At 35.0% G+C, this 19,157-nt stretch overlaps 1 protein-coding gene and 1 long non-coding RNA gene across 3 annotated transcripts in view; one reads left to right on the plus strand and one right to left on the minus strand.

Annotated features, from left to right (window-relative positions):
- The window catches only part of LOC143256697 (uncharacterized), a 38,447-nt gene that overhangs the window by 7,367 nt on the left and 11,923 nt on the right, over nucleotides 1–19,157 (minus strand). The window lies entirely within an intron of this gene.
- LOC143256694 (uncharacterized) lies at nucleotides 650–4,958 on the plus strand. The gene is made up of 3 exons (XM_076514245.1): nucleotides 650–756; nucleotides 1,921–2,037; nucleotides 3,385–4,958. Exons 1-3 carry the CDS (start codon nucleotides 745–747, stop codon nucleotides 3,853–3,855), a joined length of 600 nt encoding a protein of 199 aa, XP_076370360.1. The 5' UTR covers nucleotides 650–744; the 3' UTR covers nucleotides 3,856–4,958.

Below are 19,157 nucleotides of genomic sequence, written 5' to 3' on the forward strand. Positions count from 1 at the left end.
TTTTAAAAACTAAAATTAACAAGTTCATCTATTCTATTATTCGACTAAGTTGATACAGTTTGTGATATAAAGCTTTATTTATCGAGTAGTTTCGATAAATATTTGGATGTAATATTTTTTCTACCTTTTCTAATTTAAAGTATGAGATTTTTCTCCCTTTGACTTAAAAAACTTTTCATTTTCGAGAAGTTCAGGGATAAACATTTGGACATTTCAATTTCTGATTTTGTGTTCTTTTCTTACCCGGAAGTTTTAAGTGTAACTTTAAGATATAAGCATTGCTGAATTATGTTATTTTAAGCTTTAAAAATTATACGTATTTAACATAAAAAAATAAGTGACGTTATTAGTGTTTTGGTACCCTTAGGCCTTGTAATGAGAGTGAATGTTCTGTTAAAAGGTAATTAATACTTTGTACCTTAGGGATAAGGGTGGTACTTTCTTTGTCGGAAACCCATTCTTCAAATACCCCCTTAATAGCAATAAGTTTAGCCGAAAACGGGAAGTATTTTGAGTAGACTCTCTGCGTCCCTTTAATTTTCAAAAAAATAATTGGGGTTAACCTATTAACAGTGAACGTGTAAGTAGGAATATGGGTTAGGAGGTATTATAAAAACACAAAGAACTTATTTAACAAGCTTAGTGATCTGGGCGCTCAGTCTCAAAAGCAAGAATCAAGCGTTTGCTTGCATTCCAAGGACTGTAGTTTTGGGCTTGTTAAGAAAGGATTGAACCGGCGAGAATATGTTAGTAAAGGTAAGTGTAGCTAACATTTGTCGAAGAAAAACATTCCCCAATTTAACAAAGATTTGAAGATGATACCGAAAGCTATTTTAATATCCCGTTGCTGAATTAACAAGCATGTATGGTTACGTGATTCAAACCCGCTACCTGGAGATTGCGAGTCGAGTGATCTGACCAACAATTAATGTCTGGCTTTTTTTACTAGCATAGAAGCTTTATGTTTTCTTCACTGTTTTTGCATTGTCTGTACACTAAATGTCCTGTTTCTAGAGTCGTACCTTTCCTATGTAATTTTAATTTGGCCCCTGGTGGCTCAGCATTAAGCTTAAGGGTTTATAAAGCTAAATATCGTGTTTCGATACAAACGGTAAGCTCAACGTAAAGATCTCATTATGCAGTTTTGTATATAAATACAAATCAATGTACAATTTATCTCATGTTTATGTTTTATTTAAAACATTTTCAACAACTTATACAGTTCAAGGTATCAAATTACAAAAATGATAACAAATTTAAACCTGAAACCTACAGGAGAAAAGCCAAAGGTGCAAGTAGCGAACTGCTCAAACTGTTGGTTACGTTTAAGAATTTCTATGGAGCATTTTCAAGATAAAAAGTGAAACGTTGAGTGAACGTTATATCGATCCTAAAGTCTCAAGAAAGTAATTTGTTTAATTATTGTTTGAATACCTTGGACACATAACTGTTGTTTATGAAATACTTCTTAAAATCTCTTACCCCTGATTTAACAACTTCAACACTACTGATTTCGTGTGTCCTGTACGTAGTTTTGAAATCAAAAGTGGTTATGATGACTTGTTGTGATAATCAAACATTATTATAATGATTTATATTTTTAGCTCGCCCTATGAGTCCAAAGGAATACTTGACTTGTAGTTAATAAATATCTGATTTATTTCTAGTTATAACTACGTAGCAGTTTATTGCCTTTAGGTGGAACAGTGGTAAGTCTGTATAGGCTTATACACTAAAAAATAGGATTTTGATACTCGCGGTGAGCAAAACGCAAATGGTCCATTAAGTAGCTGTGTGCTTAATAACAAACAGACAAAGTTTATTCTTTTATTTAATATCAATCTCGTGAAAAACATAAATTTAAGAAAATCTGGTAAAATGAAATAAAACTTACGAAAAAACAACAACTATTTATTACAGATAGCTGTTTTTATTTTAATGAGCGTGGTTCCTATAAGTGCCTTACCTGCAGGATACAACTATGGTCAACTCATTAGCAGAGAACGTGTTCGTCTAACGAAACCTCTAGAAACTGACGTAAGTAACTTCATTTTAAGGGTTAAAACTATAGTAATAACTTGTTTCGTGTGTGCGTCCTTAAGGCACGAAGTTTCATCTTTTAATATTTATTACGATTAAAAAATATATACATTTTAGAGATAAAAATAAATTATTGCGTGCAATTTATCAAGACGTTTTTCTATAAAAGAGTGAAGAGTAGGTTTTATGTTAGGCCTACTTTATACTCTCCACAATATTCATTTTCCCCTGTCTCATCATGTATAAATAAATAAACAAGTTAATAACTATTCCATCTGTCATGTATGACAGAAGTACTGCGTAATTCATTTTTTGAAACCTAATTTCAAAAGTTTTCATTTTTGTATTAAGATACTAATTACTTAAGACAATTTTTTCTTAATTGAATAAAATATACTTATTATAGTGAGAACAATACCAAAAAACAATTTATAGCAATTTTAACTTCAGTTATGTTGAAACTTTGTCACGTAATCTTTTGGATTAGAACAGTATGATTTTTCAGAATATTTGTGGTACCAATTTAACTCAGAGATCGTTCGCTAAGTTACACTCCAGAAACTGTAACCGTGCCTCATCTTACTTAGTAAACCGGTTTCAATATTTATATTAAAAACTGTGTATAGATTGCGTTCATATTTCTAATACTTTGGAACTTTATGTTGAAAGTTGTTGTTGTTGTCTTTGGCTTTAGTTACAGCTGATTGAACAGGAAAGGTGTCAGAAATGTTTGTTTCTATACGGGAATAAGTTATTGTTTACCGAACATATTAAAACTGATACCCAATCGACTCAGACTGTTTGATTTTGATAAAGTGAAATATTTTGTTCGTCTTGTTATAATTATACATCCTTTTTGGTTGTTACAATACAGCAAACGTTGACATCATCTTAGTTTGTATTAATAACATTATACTTTCTTCACTTGGAGACCGTTTCACCAATTCTACTAAACCTTGTTAATATGTTTACTTGGATAAAGATAATAAATTACCGCAAAACATTTCATAATATCCTCTTGGGTTAAGATGATTGGATTAATTAAAATAACTAAAGCTGTTACCATATCTGCTAACAATTAATGCCACGTCATTTTGGATTTAGATTTGTTATTTACTTACAGAAAAATCTGTGGCCATGCTGTTTTGGTTCAATGAGTTTTAATTTCTTGTAGTCACTATTACTTATTATCTTGCTTAGCTGGAGTAAACTCAAAGCTGTCTTTTATTCTGATTGTCTGTAGGTAACTTCAATTTTTTATTTTTTTTACCACAACGCTGAAAATATTTATTTTGGAAAAAAACAACGTCCTACTTATTAAATATAATTACATTTTAATTGCAGGGCTTAATTCAGGTATATAGTTATGGTTATAGAATCAAGGACAAGTACGGCACTGTTCAGTTTCGAAAGGAAGAATCAAAAGGAAATAACAATGCCAGAGGATCTTATGGTTACATCGATGCTTCTGGCTTGTACCGTAAGGTGGAGTATGTTGCTGATGCCGATGGTTTTCGTGCAACTGTTAAAACTAATGAACCTGGTACAACTAACCAGAACCCGGCTGATGTCAAAATTATCAGTGAACAGGAGCAAGGACTGGAAAAAGAACACAGCGTTCCTAAGGAGGCAAGATTTGCGCTTTATGACGACCAGACTTCTACAAATTATATCCAGCCAACCTACGATTCAACCACGAAGAGAATACCTATCCAAAGTAATGTACCACGTTACGCATCCATATACACCACCCCGGCACTTGCTTCTACATCAGTTGAAATACCAGAAGAGAACACGGAAAATCTTGAAGAATAAGTTTGTACGACCTCTATAATTGTTAAAGTGATTTTTCTATTAACCGATCTTTCAATGGGTAACACAATATTTTACACTCACGATAATGCAATAGACAGGGACATGTTTTTAGGAACTATAAAGCTGTTATTTACTTTGAGGTACAAATTCTTACGTTTCACTTATGTTTACTGTCAGTCACATCCAACCTATAAAAAACCACAGTGTGTCACGTCACACTTAATTTCTCTTGGTTTCAAAGTTCGAGTAGTTATAAAAGCCAAAACGCATTTATCCAGATAGAACAGTTTGATTATCTTCTGTCCATTACGATTTTATTGACAATGGTGCGAGGGGAGGGCGTAAAGGGGAAGTCCGTGAAACCTTATAAATGTAGTGAGTGTTAGTATAATAAGTCTAAAGTAAAGACGTAGTGTCGGATCACCTAGCCTAGAGCCAACTGTGTAAAATTTATCATGAAAGTAAAAATGTCAGTTCAATCTTAAACTCAAATAGTTTCTAAACGAACCCACTTTTTGTTATATCACCAATGTTTGTAATAAAAACAAACCTCTTTAATCAACGGAGACTCTAAATTAAGAAATTAACATGTTTTGTTATCATTACATTTCATTTTATACTTTCAGTATATAGACTAACAACAATATTAGGCTGTACATTTATTTTTGAGCAACATTACATAAAAGTCAATGGGTTTTCTATATATTAGAAGTTGTTAATCTAGCTCATTTTTATCAGTAATTATTACATGAATATGGCACAAATTCATTTCACTTTTGATCTTAGTTTTGATTGGCTCACTGAGGAATTCAGTGCCGTTTCATTGCCTCGACTGCACTTTTCTGCCTATTTGTAGTTCAAGCTTGATTTGAAAATGTATTTATTTCAGTTATGTATGAAATGTGAGATGTGATGTGTAAAGCAGCAGATAATGATATTTAATTACTCTTATTTTATTGTTTGTTTCATGCACAGAACATAAACAACCCATAGATGGTTGTTGTACATATACAAAATCTTTGAGTTTATCCTGTTTTGTATTTGTGATATGATTTATGTAATTGTTAATTTGTTGTAAACAATAAATATAATTTAATTATGGAGAGAGAAGCTTTTATTTTGTGCATTCTTTTCCTTTACAGTGTAGTACTCTCGTTTCGTTTTTGGTTTGATTCATCTTATTTCGGGCCGACATGACCAGGTGGTTAAGGTGCTCGACTCGTAATCCGAGGGTCGCAGGTTCGAATCCCCGTCACACCAAACATGCTCGCCATTTTAGCCATGGGAGCGTTATAATGTGATGGCCAATCCCACTATTCGTTGGTAAAAGAGTAGCCCAAAAGTTGGCGGTGGGTGGTGATGACTAGCTGCCTTCCCTCTAGTCTTACATTGCTAAATTAAGGACGGCTAGTGCAGATAGCCCTCGAGTAGCTTTGCTCGAAATTTAAAAAAAATCATCTTATTTCTGTTATATACTTTTTTCATTGACAGCCGTTTATTAAGATTATTTTAGTATTGATAAATAACATGGAGAAAACAAGACTTATCGGATAAAATTAAAAAATCTAATAGCTCACAACAGTAGGTACCTAAAATGCATTTTTTTTCTACTATTGAAAATAGATGATTTAGTGGTAATCTTATAATAGCTTCGGATTTACTCTTTTGTCTGACTATATAACTTAAAGCATAAACATATAGAACCAATACTATCTCTGAACATTAACAGTATCAATAACTAAGGTTAACTGAAACTTATTCATTAAATGAACAAAAGGTACTCTTCTTTAATTAGTTGAAATTATGCACAAATCTACATAACGGTTATTTGTGCTCTGCTCATCTCGAGTATTCAAACCGTGTGTGCAAGGTTGCAAGTCCGCAGACACACCGCTGTACCACTGGGAAGATAATTTTTTCCATTGTTACCTAAAATCAAATTTCTAAACTCTTATAAATTGATTTTTTAAAAACCACTTAATATTTTCGTTATTCATAATTCTAGACAAAATGCGTAAGCCAAACCAGCGGAAAGATAAAAGTATTAAACGTATGATTATCTCTTCTGGTAAACTTGAGAAATGTTACAATACATGAATTAACGTATTAAAATTCAAAAACAGAACAACTTACTTTTACAAAAAAATAGTTTAAACCTTATAGTTCAGTCGAGCCAGTCGAAATATTCTAAACTGTGTGTGTACGTGTTTATAACATGTTTTAGCGGACGAACAGATAGAAGTCAGCAACTATAAAGACGACAGAAAACGACAGCGAGAAATATTTGCATATATTATTCTTTGTTAAGAAAAATATTGAATTTGTGCACTGAGTAGTTTATCCACATTTCTTTTCACAATTAGTAATTCAGCTTATTACTCATACGTATGAATTTGCTCTCTATTTATAGTTTCTTGTTAAACAAAAACTGCGAAATGGGCTATATGCGAAGTGCCTGCAGTAGGGATTGAACACGGAATGTTGTTATTATAATCCCTCAAATAAGAGTCATTACATTTCTTTGTTATATGCTTATTAATTTACCTTTCCAATTGAAACTACAGTTCATCAACCTCCTCTCATCCGTGTTTGTATATATGCTCTTTCTTCCTCATACAGAAATAATGTAGGACATTTACGTAATCCGATGGAAGTTTGTGTTAAGTTTTAGCAGTATTCATAGTACTGTTATTCATATGTGTCGGATTACGTGAAGCTCAAGTGTCACTTTTTCTTTGTGGACTTTAAGGTTATTTTAATGTCAAATATGCAAAAATAAATATGTAAATTAAAAACGTGCAGACATTTTGAGAAATATTTTAATTGCTGTTGAAATAGTACTAAACATTTGTTTCAGTGTCTTGATAGGTAAGGTTTCCTGTTACAAGCATGCTCTGTATGTCTGTATATGCTTGAAAAATTACCAACCTTAGGGGCCCGGTATGGCAAGGTGGTTAAAGCATAGACTTGTTATCCGAGAGTCGCGGGTTTGAATCTCCGTCACACCAAACATGCTCGCCTTTTCATCCGTGGAGGCGTAATAATGTGATGGTCAACTCTACTATTCGTTGGTAAAAGAGTATCCCAAGAGTTGGCGGTGGGTAGTGATAACTAGCTGTCTTCCCCCTAGTTTTACACTGCTAAATTAGGGACGAATAGCGCAGATAGCCCACATGTAGCTTTGGGCAAAATTCAAAACAAACTAAACCAACCTTAGGCTATATGTGGTCTTTTTCTACGTTGTTCTAAATGACTTTCGGTAATTCTTCCAGTATAAACAAATATCTAGCATCACGAATGAAAATAAATGTTAAATGATACGAAATAAGAAACAAAGAACCCATAACTAGTTGTTCTCCAGAAACCGAAACCAAAGTGAATAGTGCGTACAACGTGTTAGAATCCTTACAAGGGTCAAATATCAAATACATCTCCGTCATATTAGCATAGCAAACTTGTTATGCAGAACAGGGGATCGTAATTTATCATTTCCCTGAAAGAAAGACTGACCATCTTTGTACATTCAAAGTTGGGACACTTCGATGATGATGTCATCAGCCATGTTGAATGAAAGTTCACAATTCATTTTTAGTGTTATACATGGTGGTGCTCGTGGGCGCTAGACCTCCCTGAAAATTGAAAAACACAATCGTTTATTCATTTATACAACTGAACTTTTTATTCACTTCACAATTTCGTACTACGTCCCCCCGAGGAAACATTTCTGCGGACGCTCCTGGTTTTCGTAAAAACTAATTTAGATTAGAGTAGCAGAAAGTATTCTGAAAACTAATAGTTGTACTTAGAACTGAGTGAGTCTTGTATACTTTTAAGTGAATTTAGCATTTTTAGTAAACATGTAGTGGTCAACTAAAGACGAGTATCATCACGTAAAGACGGAACATATTTTTATCTAACAAGAAAATGGCAAACAGAGACATTTTTTCATCATTCCTGTACATATGTAATCGCTCCATGCTCATCTCATGACTCAAAAATGTTCATTTAAATTTCGTTTGTACTGAAGAAAGATCACCATGGATGGGGTAGGAATGAAAAGACATAATACTCCAAAAGTTAAATAACTGTCAGATATCGTCCACAATAACTTTTCATTTTATTTATGATTGGTGGTTCTTCAAAATAGATTCTTCCATTGAACTTTATTAATGAAAGAATTCCAAGATGACAAATAGACCTATCGGTTATTATAAAACAAAACCATTGAGCAGACAGAGCAACACATGCTTTGTAACACCAAGTGTCTTATATCTTCTTTCTAAAATAATGCCTTTAATATTATATAAAGTCTGACAAGAGGAAGATTATTCTTACACTTAACAGTTATTGGTTTGATTTGTTGTGAATTTTGCGCAATGCTACACGGGGATATTTGCGCTACCAGTCGCTAGTCGCCGAAGCCCAACGCCAACTTTTGTGTTATTCTTTTATCAGTAAATATTGCTACTGACTGTAACATTATAACGCCCCCACGTCTGAAAGGACGAGCATGTTCAGGGACAACGGTTTGAACCCACGGCCCCAAGATTGCAAATCGACCGCCCTAACCATCAGGTCACTCAATGTAAACATTTAAATTATCTGCAAAGAAACGAAAAACGCCGATATTAGAATTAATTAAAGCATCCAGTTCGTCATTCAAGTTATCTTCAAGGAGATAAAGCACATTGACATCAGAGCTAAAAACTCTAGTCCAACATACAAATTGTATTCAAGGAAGCGAAAAACTTTGGCCTCGGAGTTAAAGCATCCAGTCCAGTATTCAAGTTATCATCAAGGAGTTGAAGCATCAGTTAATATTATATTTATTTTGTTTGTTTGTTTTTATTTTAGCTCAAAGGTACACGAGAGCTATCTACCGTGGCCGTACCTAATTTAGCAATGTAAGACTAGAGGGAAGGCAGCTAGTCATCACCACCCACCGCCAACTCTTGGGCTACTCTTTTACCAACGAATAGTGGGATTTACGGTCACAAATAACACCCCACGGCTGAAATGGCGAGCATGTTTGATGGGACGAGGATTCGAACCCGCGGCCCTCGGACTAGGAGTCGAGTGCCTTAACCCACCTCACCATGCCGGGTCCCTGAAAATTTTGAAATAGATCCTTGCACTAATATAGCCATCATACAATGTAATGCTGTATTGATAAATACAAAATCTTATCTGGTTTATTCTATATATGCGTGTGTGCGTGTTTTCATAACCTAATTGCACACTTGTATTAATCCATTTGTGTGAAAAACGGGTCACTTTCTTTAGTGTAATCGTGAAGTATAATTTTCTATCTAAATCAGTCCATACATACACTGAAGAAAAATGCAAAAATAAAATGTTTGGAAAATCACATAGTGAGTCTCAAAACCCTATCTGCTACTAGTTATAAGTGTATTTTATAAGGATCCTGTTGTGATAATGCCAAGATGTTCGGCGCACTTTACATATTCTCTGCTTCCTGAAAAACCAGGAGTCCTCCATTTTGTCTTAAGCTTTGAATATTTAATATTTTAATTACAGTTTACATGTTTCTTACTGTTGGTAGAGAGATCTTCTGAATAAAAATATATGATTTGTTCAAAGGATTGAAACTCACTCAAACTAGGAACAAATGGTAGCTTATTTTGGTGTATTCATGTCAGTAACGTGAAATGTTAGAAGCACGTTATAATAAAGACAAATGGTCTTATACGAGTAATGGTTGTTACCTGTACAATATGGAAGTAGGATTTAGCGAGTCTGCTGCCCAGGGACTCAACATGAAATTCTATATAAGTTATCAGAGAGGTTATTAATGAAGAAATCGATACGTTATACTAAAATGACTTTGAATATACGAATCAGCAATCCTTTTGATCAAATATGCCTGATATAATGTTGCAGTGTTACATAATGTGTGTGTGTGTGTGTTTTCTTATAGCAAAGCCATATTAGGCTATCTGCTGAGCCCACCGAGGGGAATCGAACCCCTGATTTTAGCGTTGCAAATCCGTAGACTTTCCGCTATACTAGCGAGGGGCTAGGTGATATGTAAGAACTACATTTTGAAATTGTTTGGCGTTCGTAGGATTTGTAATCACAGAGAACGCTCATCATTTTGAGGCCCGACATGGCCAGGTGGGTTAAGGCGTTCGACTCGTAATCCGAGGGTCGCGGAATCAAATCCCCGTCACACCAAACATGCTCACCCTTTCCGCCGTGAGAGCATTATAATGTGACGGTCAATCAGACTATTCGCTGGTAAAAGAGTAAACCAAGAGTTGGCGGTGGGTGGTGATGACTAGCTGCCTTCCCTCTAGTCATACACTGCTAAATTAGGAATGGCTAACGGAGATAGCCCTCGAGTAGCTTTGCGCGAAACTGAAAACAAACAATCTTTTCAAATGCAAGATATTCAAACACACAAGTTATAAAGATGTGTTCGTATAGAAGATTTAGAATTTCCAAGACTGAGATATATCTTGTACTTACAGTTGCAGACAACAAAGAAACGTGAATCAACATGGAATGCTCTATGAAAACACCTACAACAATTTCTACCCTCAGACCATGGTAAGAAAAATGTGGCATCTTGCAAGAATCTATGAACATAAATTTCAGAGGTAAAAGACATCTACTTATCATAGCTGACAGTACTCTATTAATAAGGATCTTTATCTGGAAAACTGAAACAAGTCACGTAAACACAAGTTGTTTGCCCCAGATGTTCGTTCAACGGTTGCATACCTCAAGCAAGAGTAGAATAAAACAGTTATTCGTGCTAGTTCATATGAAGATGCACCAGCCAAGTCGCTGGACATACCAGTTATGGTTTTCTGTATGAATAGACTATTGAAATTAATGCTAAGAATATGTTACCATTATATACTAGATATCTCATGCAACTTAACTGGGGAGTAGTGGTTTGTCTTGGACATGACTGCCTTATAACAGAGCCTTTTTTAAATGGAAATCACACTTCAAGACTATTGTAAAGATATAGAATCGTCCGATAAATTATAATCGAATAAATCAATGTGGACTTTAATGGCGTGGTGAGGCTTCGAAATAACTTTAATATAACATGACTAACCTATTTGATTATTACAGCTCAAGATTTAAAACCAGTGATTATATCATGAGTCAAATTTTTCTGTTATCAAAAATAAACACCTTAATTTTTAAATTCTCTTCCTTCCAAATCTTACATTTGGAAATGCATTTTACAACACTAGTAACTTGTAAAGAACAAATGCTGAAAATTTAATGGAGACGTAAGTGATTACAATCGAGTATTAAAACTAACTGACAAACATTTTCAAGAACACTTTGATTTGATCTAAAATGTTAAAATTATTTGTCAAGCAAAACGTATTAAAACAAAACTTTTAAGCTAAAAACCAACTACAACTATTTTCTGCCTGAATGGTATCTTATACGATACTGCCATGTAAGACACCCTGAGGTTAAGGCATGATTATACAATGTAACAAAATTTTTACTTTTTTTTGTTCCTGGGCAGAAAGTGTTATTTTCCAATTGTTTATGCCTAAGGTAAATGGAAAAGATCTGTTTTTCTCTCCAAACTTTGCTTTTGTGATCTGGGAGCGTATAACAAAAACATGATGGGAGACTATATTTGGGGGCTGATACATTACAATCGCAAATTTCAAAAAACTACTCACTTCTAAACAATTTTGTTCATTTTTGTATAAGTTTAGTATAAACACATGTAAATCTTAATTCACATGTTGTTTTATTCAGTCTTTATGCAAATGAAAATGTGCAATTTGCCCTTTTTTACAAAGAAAATAGGTTAATTTTTAAATTTCATTATCCAGGTCACAAAAGCAAAGTTTGAGAAGAATAATGGCCATTTTCTGTACTTTTACAACATAAACAGTTAAGAAATAACACATACTATCAAGGAACAAAATTTGTGTTACATAGTGTTATTCCTAATATGGTCTGGCATTCGATTCGTAATCTGAGTGTCGCGGATTCGAACCCCGTAACGTCAAAGATGCTCTCCCTTTTAGCCATGGGTGTGTTATTATGTTACGTTCAATCCCATTTTCGTTTGTAAAAGAGTATCCCAAGAGTTGGTGATAGGTGATGATGACTAGCTGCCTTCCCACTAGTCTTGCACTGCTAAATTAGGGACGGCTAGAGCAGATAGCTCCTTTATAGTTTTGTGCGAAATTGAAACAACAACCAAAAATTTCTAATTAAAAGCTGATCCTTATTCTAGTTAGCAGCATCATACTTATACGGTTACCGAATAGTCGCAGTAGTGGGGTTGTTGTCAAAGGTTTAATGTTCTCACACTTGATAGTAAAGTTGCTATTTATCCCATTTCTAAATATGTAAATGCATATACGCAGCAAAACGTGTTTACTACAAAATCCCGCTTGGTCTTGTAACAAAAGAGAGAAAGAGTTGTTACAAGCACAGTTAACTGGTTCAATGTCTGTAAGTAACGAAAAAGGTAACATTTAGGAAAACATGCACTATATTTGTTTGCAGTGGATAACAAATTCAGTATTATGACTACATGATGTACCTTAAAACTCAAAACTACATTCCTCACCTGGTCAGCAAGACTTTTTAAAGTTGTTCAAAAATACATTTCTCAGCTGCTAATGACTACTCGACATCGGTCAAAACAATAGTTCTTCCCTGATCAATATAACTAGTTGATAGAACTTGAACGTACATGTCTCAACTTGTCATCATGACCAGATGATACAGCGAAAAACTACATTCTTCAACTGGTCAACATTATCACGAGCTAATGTAGTTCAAAAATATAGTTCTCACCTGGGTATGACGGACTCAATATAGATCAACACTACTGAAGTTCTCATGACTAGATGGTATACATCAAAACTACAGTTCTCATAAGTCAGCATGACCAGCTGATAAAGATCAAAGCTATAGTTCTCATCTGGTATTACTAAGGAATTTGTTTTATGATATGTTTATTACTTTGTCTCTTTCATTTTATGGAGTATTGGTTTTATATTCTACACTTGTGGCCCGGCATGGCCAAGCGTGTTAAGGCGTGCGACTCGTAATCTAAGGGTCGCGGGTTCGCTTGTTTGTTTGTTTGTTTGGTAATTTCGCACAAAGCTACTCGAGGGCTATCTGTGCTAGCCGTCCCTAATTTAGCAGTGTAAGACTAGAGGGAAGGCAGCTAGTCATCACCACCCACCGCCAACTCTTGGGCTACTCTTTTACCAACGAATAGTGGGATTGACCGTCACATTATACACCCCCACGGCTGGGAGGGCGAGCATGTTTAGCGCGACGCGGGCGCGAACCCGCGACCCTCGGATTACGAGTTGCACGCCTTACGCGCTAGGCCATGCCGGGCCCGCGGGTTCGCATCCCCGTCGCGCCAAACATGCTCGCCCTTTTAGCCGTGGGGGCGTTATAATGTGACGGTCAATCGCACTATTCGTTGGTAAAAGAGTAGCCCAAGAAGTGGCGGTGGGTAGTGATGACTAGCTGCCTTCCCTCTAGTCTTACACTGCTAAACTAGAGACGGCTAGCACAGATAGCCCTCGAGTAGCTTTGTGCGAAATTCAAAAACAAACAAACAAATTTTCTACACTTGAACAATTATCAAAGATGACCGTATAAATATAAAAAAATCGAATATTTTGATGATATTGGAATATCTTGCAATATCCTAAATAATAGTTATTAAATTAATAGGTATTCCTTGGAAAACTGTAAGATTAACCAGTTTTGTCAATATATTGTAATATTTTTTAGAATTTGTAAATTATATCTGATAACATCTTGAATTGTTTCCAAGAAACCTAAAACTCGTGATATTGTCTAATATAAGAAATTAAACTTTCTATAGAACATCTGGAGAGGTTAATCTGACAGGAAAAGCATATAGTCTCAATCTCGTTTTACCTCTGAGAGAATAGAAAGGTATTTACATCATACAAATATGTATTTAATATTAAAGATCTTAAAAGTTATTCTTTGTTATGCCTGAATTAGAACTTCTCCGTGAAAATTCAGAACATCCTGAAGATACATTTCACTCAGATATTTATTTTAGTAAATAAATATAAACTGTGTCCGAACCGCGTGAATAGATTGATGTTTGTACATACTATTTTTCGTTTCATTTTTATTGTTCGCTAATATTAACAGGTGTGACTTAACACATTAACAATATTGTTATTTAAGTTATTGCAAATTATATTACTGTTTGCAAGTTGCTTGTTTCTAAATACCATTTGTTGAAAAAAAAGTGTCAACAAAAGCATGTTTTCATGTATAATTTTTTTTGTACGTGTGATGAAAATCAGCAAAAAAAGAAACATTTGTTTTAAGGAATCAAAACCTCGATATTAGCGTTGTAAAATTTGTAGGCTTACTACTTTGGTAACTGAAGACATCAACATATAAGGTACACGACGGAAATATTCATGACCTTCATTAATAAGTGAAATGGATGTAAATAGATATATACTTGTTTCTTCACAACATTCTATAATCTCAGAACATCATTCTGGTACATTTAATATAATAAAATACAAACAACATCAGCATTGAGTAGATGATCAAAATTTATTTAGCCATGTGTACTGATAACTGAGAAGTGAGGGCATCAAAATACACCCTTGTGCAAATTAACTGACGGAAAATTACAATTTTTTTGCGTTTTATTTCTGAGAATCCAAAAATACCTCACAAATTAATGCATGATATGACCGCCTTTATTTTTCAGAAGATCATTAATCCGCTTTGGCATCGAGTCCACGAGTTGACTGCAATCTTTACTAATTTTTGGATCGCGGTACCACACCTCAATTATGGCCTCAATTAGCTTATCTTTCGTAGTACAGTCTTTTCCCTGAAGTCTTTCTTAACAAATCGCTCAAAGATTTTCAATAGGATTTAAGCCCAGAGAGTTTCCAGGCCAGTCCAGCACCTTTATTCACGTTGTAGTTATAAAATTCTTTATAAGTTTCGATGTGTGGCACAAAGCCAGATCTTGCTGAAAAATGCAAGATCCATCTAGAAATCTTCTTTTCAATTCTGGAACGACTCTTCTCTGCAAAACTTCGATGTACTGTGGTCCTCGCATCATACCTTCTACGATATGTAAGCCTCCAACGCCATAGTAGGTGAAAAAGCCCCAAAACATCTTCTTCAAGGGATGTTTTACGAACTGATTGATGTGAGATTCTCCAAGTTTCTCACCTGGAAATTTGCGAACATGCAGACTTCTTTGAGCCTGTACGAAGAAATTAGTCTCGTCACGGAATAACACCTTCCTCCATTGTTCTTGCGTCCAGTTCTTGTATTTCAGACCCCATTGATACCGTTTTTTTTTTTCATTGAGTTGGTAAGAAGTTGTTTTTTGACTGGTCTCCTTGCCCTTCTAACGCAATTTCGAATGATGTAATATTCCTCAAAATTTTATCATATATCCCAAAAATAGATTGACCGTACTACAAAACACAGCTAATGACGTCGTCTGTGTGAAAAAATGACTATTAAAGGGAATCAGCGGGTCCAGCGAGCCTACACCGGCCGCCATGTTGAAAATATTGTAAAATGACCAATTGTTTCAATTAATTTGCACAAGGGTGTATATTCACAAAATGTTAGAATGAAATATTTACATTCACTAATATTGTTTAATAAAATTGAAACAATGCTTGCTCTGTGTTGGTATATGGCCCGGCATGGCCAGGTGGGTTAAGGCGTTCGAGTCGTAATCCGCGGGTCGCGGGTTCGAATCCCGGTCGCACCAAACATGGTCTACCTTTCATCCGTGGGGGCATTATAATGTGACGGTTATTCCCACTATTCGTTGCTAAAAGAGCAGCCCAAGAGTTGGCGTTGGGTAGTGATGACTAGCTGCCTTCCCTCTCGTCTTACATGTTAAATTAGGGACAACTAGCGCAGATAGCCCTCGTGTAGCTTTACGCAAAATTAAAAAAAAACAAAGAGCGATTATTATTCCTGCTCTCTAGTGCGTAACGTATAAAACCTATGGGCCCGGCATGGCCAAGCGTATTAAGGCGTGCGACTCGTAATCTGAGAGTCGGGGTTCGCATTCTCGTCGCGCCCAACATGCTTACCCTTTCAGCCATGGGGGCGTTATAATGTGACGGTCAATCCCACTATTCGTTGATAAAAGAGTAGCCCAAGAGTTGGCGGTGGGTGATGATGACTAACTGCCTTCCCTCTAGTTTTACACTGCTAAATTAGGGACGGCTAGCGCAGATAGCCCTCGAGTAGCTTTGAGCAAAATTCAAGAAACAAACAAAACAAACAAACATAAAACCTATTTGAAACCATCTAAAGATGAAACTTTTCTACAGTGTTCATATAGCTCTTCCATTAACATTAAACGAATTTTATGAAGGAGTGTCTTTGTCTAATAATGTTATTAAGTTCTCCGGAAAAAGCTTATTTTTAGCGCTATTCAATTACATATACACAACTTATTTAGTTAGAGTAATTTAAGTAATAGTTAAATTAAGTGGTCAATTCGTTAGTAAAAAAGTAGCCTAAGATTGGCGGTGGGTGGTGATGACCAGCTGCCTTTCCTCTAGTCTTACACTGCCAAATTAGGGACGGCTAGTGCAGATAGCCCTCGAGTAGCTTTGCGCGAAATTCAAAAACAAAAAACAAACGTGAGTGTTGGTGGGAGGAAGAGGTCATAGAGAACCTGACCCTCCAGGGTATAAACTTTTCTTACCCAAACACCAAGAGAGAGAGAGTGTTGGTATAACTCTGAGTGTCTGAAACATGCAGCTAACAGCTCAATACCGAAGCAAAAACACTTCACAACAACACACTCATGGCAACCACATCAAGAAATAATACACCTAATAAAAGACAGAAGAAAACTACGCAGACAGTATATACAAAATCGAAACCCCACACTAAAAACACAAATAAACACTGTAAGAAATAAAATAAGACATCAAATCAGACAACAAAAACAAGATAGTTGGGACACTTTCTACTCAGAACTAAATCACAAAACAGATACAAAACAATTCAAAACAAACAAAGAATACCCACCATTCGAACTACATGGAAAAACAGTGTACACTAACATAGAAAACGCTGAGATATTTAAAAACCACCTAAAAACACATTCAAAACATATCATGAACCAGATATGAACAGATACTTCTATAATACAGTCAATAAGTTTATTGATCACAACAAAAGTGTATACACACCAATATTCCCAATAAACACACTAATACAATCAGAGAAAACAATAGACTGGAGCACTCATCAACTAATAAAAGATATAACAGTAACGGAAGTAGAAACAGCTGTCAAAAATACAAAAAACAAAGCTCCTGGAGAAGATGGTATCCAATCTATCCTCCTGAAACACAGCACTCAGAGATTATATGAACACCTAACCCTAACAGCCTTATTTAATTTATCATTATCAGCTGGATATATCCCTGTTTCTTGGAAGAAAGCAGTAATATTAATGTTCCAGAAAGAAGGAAAGCCAGCGAATAAACCAAACAACTGCCGCCCAATTAGCCTAACCAGTTGTACTGGCAAAATTTTAGAAAGAATAATTAGTAACTGACTCTCTGTATATTTAAAAATAAATTCAAAATTACCCGAAATTCAAAACGGATTTAGAAAATACAGACAAACTACAAATTAGACTAACAGAATCAATTACAGACAGCTTCAAGAAAACCGAATGTACTGTAGCATGTTTTCTCGACATTGAGAAAGCATTTGACACAGTGTGGCACAACGTATTACGCCATCGGTTAACGGAAATGGCTTTACCCCAGGGAATTATTCGCTGGCTATCCAACTTCCTGGAAACCAGAACGTCTAAAGTAGATGGGAAAGGGGCCCACTCAGGGCTCTTTTCACCCGAGGCAGGAGTCCCGCAGGGAGAGGTAGTCAGCCCTATATTATTTATTATGTATGTGAGTAATATGCCACTGTCAGACCTAAATTTAGGTTTTGCATCACAATTTGCTGATGATGTAGCGGTCTGGAAAAGTGTCCCCACTCCTTCAATTGCAACAACAAACCTCCAACCAGTCTGAATAATATAGAAGAATACTGCCAGAAATGTAGAATATAAATTAATATTTCAAAACCCAAGTAATATTATTCAACAGATTAAATAAACTGAAAAAAGATCCACCCAAGTTATACATGAATGGACCACTTTTACTGACTACTACTTCTGAAAAATTTCTAGGATTAACTTATGATACCAAATTAATGTGGATACAGCATACAAACAATATCTTGATACGAATATGGAAAAGAGCAAATTATGCAAGAAGTCTTTCAGGTAAAAATCAAGAAACATCAACTGATAATATAATAAAAATCTACAAAACATACATCAGACTTATAGTAGAATATGCATCTCCTGCCTGGGTAAACATAACACAAAAACAATTACAGAAACTACAAAGAATACAAAACTCAATTCTAAATTGAGCCTATAAAGTACCACGTAGCTCTTCATCCACATTCATGCACAAGTATACAAACATAGAAACAATATCTGAAAGACTCTTCCATAATGCACTAAAGTATTTTAATAAGAATTGGCATAAAAATGACTTAATGGGTGATCTCGACAGATACTTCGTGCATGATAAAAGTAGTCCTAAATACCTCTCTCCTTCTAATATATATTTACGAAATATAAAACAAGCTGGCCACCACGCACTAGACACTTAAAACTAGTTTTATTTTATTTTATTCATATATTTATTTTTTCTTTCTTTTCTTTTATTTTATTAATAGTATTCCACCGATAAATATATATGAAAAAAAAAGATTATATACATAAAAGTGAAAAACACACAAGAAAACGAATAGAAATATTGAAAAAAAAACACTTTAAATAATGAAAAAAAAAGAGCAAATAAAGACCATACATGGATATTGCCCTGAAAATGGCTTGAGTACTGGAAAATACTCTGGCCCAAACTCTACCCAATAACACACTCCAACGAGTAGACAACATAAAAGTTAGGGATGGAGGAAGAGGTCTTGTGCACTTGACCCTCCTGGGTATTCAAAAATTAACCTACCTAAATACCCACACAGAAGAAGCGAAGTGTTAATATAATGCAGTTGCCCCCTAGCGGCAAGCTTGAGTTTCGGTGCCTGTGGCCGGCACAGCACAAACAATTCATTGCGTCGTTTTGTGCTTGAAAACAAAGAAGCAAGATTTATAACACTAACTGAATAAGTCTTATTGCTTTGTAAGCCTGATAAGGTAGAGTAATTATTTTAATTTA

This window comes from Tachypleus tridentatus, chromosome 7 (genome assembly GCF_004210375.1).
Source record: "Tachypleus tridentatus isolate NWPU-2018 chromosome 7, ASM421037v1, whole genome shotgun sequence".
Lineage (NCBI taxonomy): Eukaryota > Metazoa > Arthropoda > Merostomata > Xiphosura > Limulidae > Tachypleus > Tachypleus tridentatus.

Coding starts and splice junctions, on each gene's coding strand:
- LOC143256694 (XM_076514245.1), top strand. Junction 2,038..3,384: donor CGAAACCTCTAGAAACTGAC/GTAAGTAACTTC, acceptor TTTTAATTGCAG/GGCTTAATTCAGGTATATAG.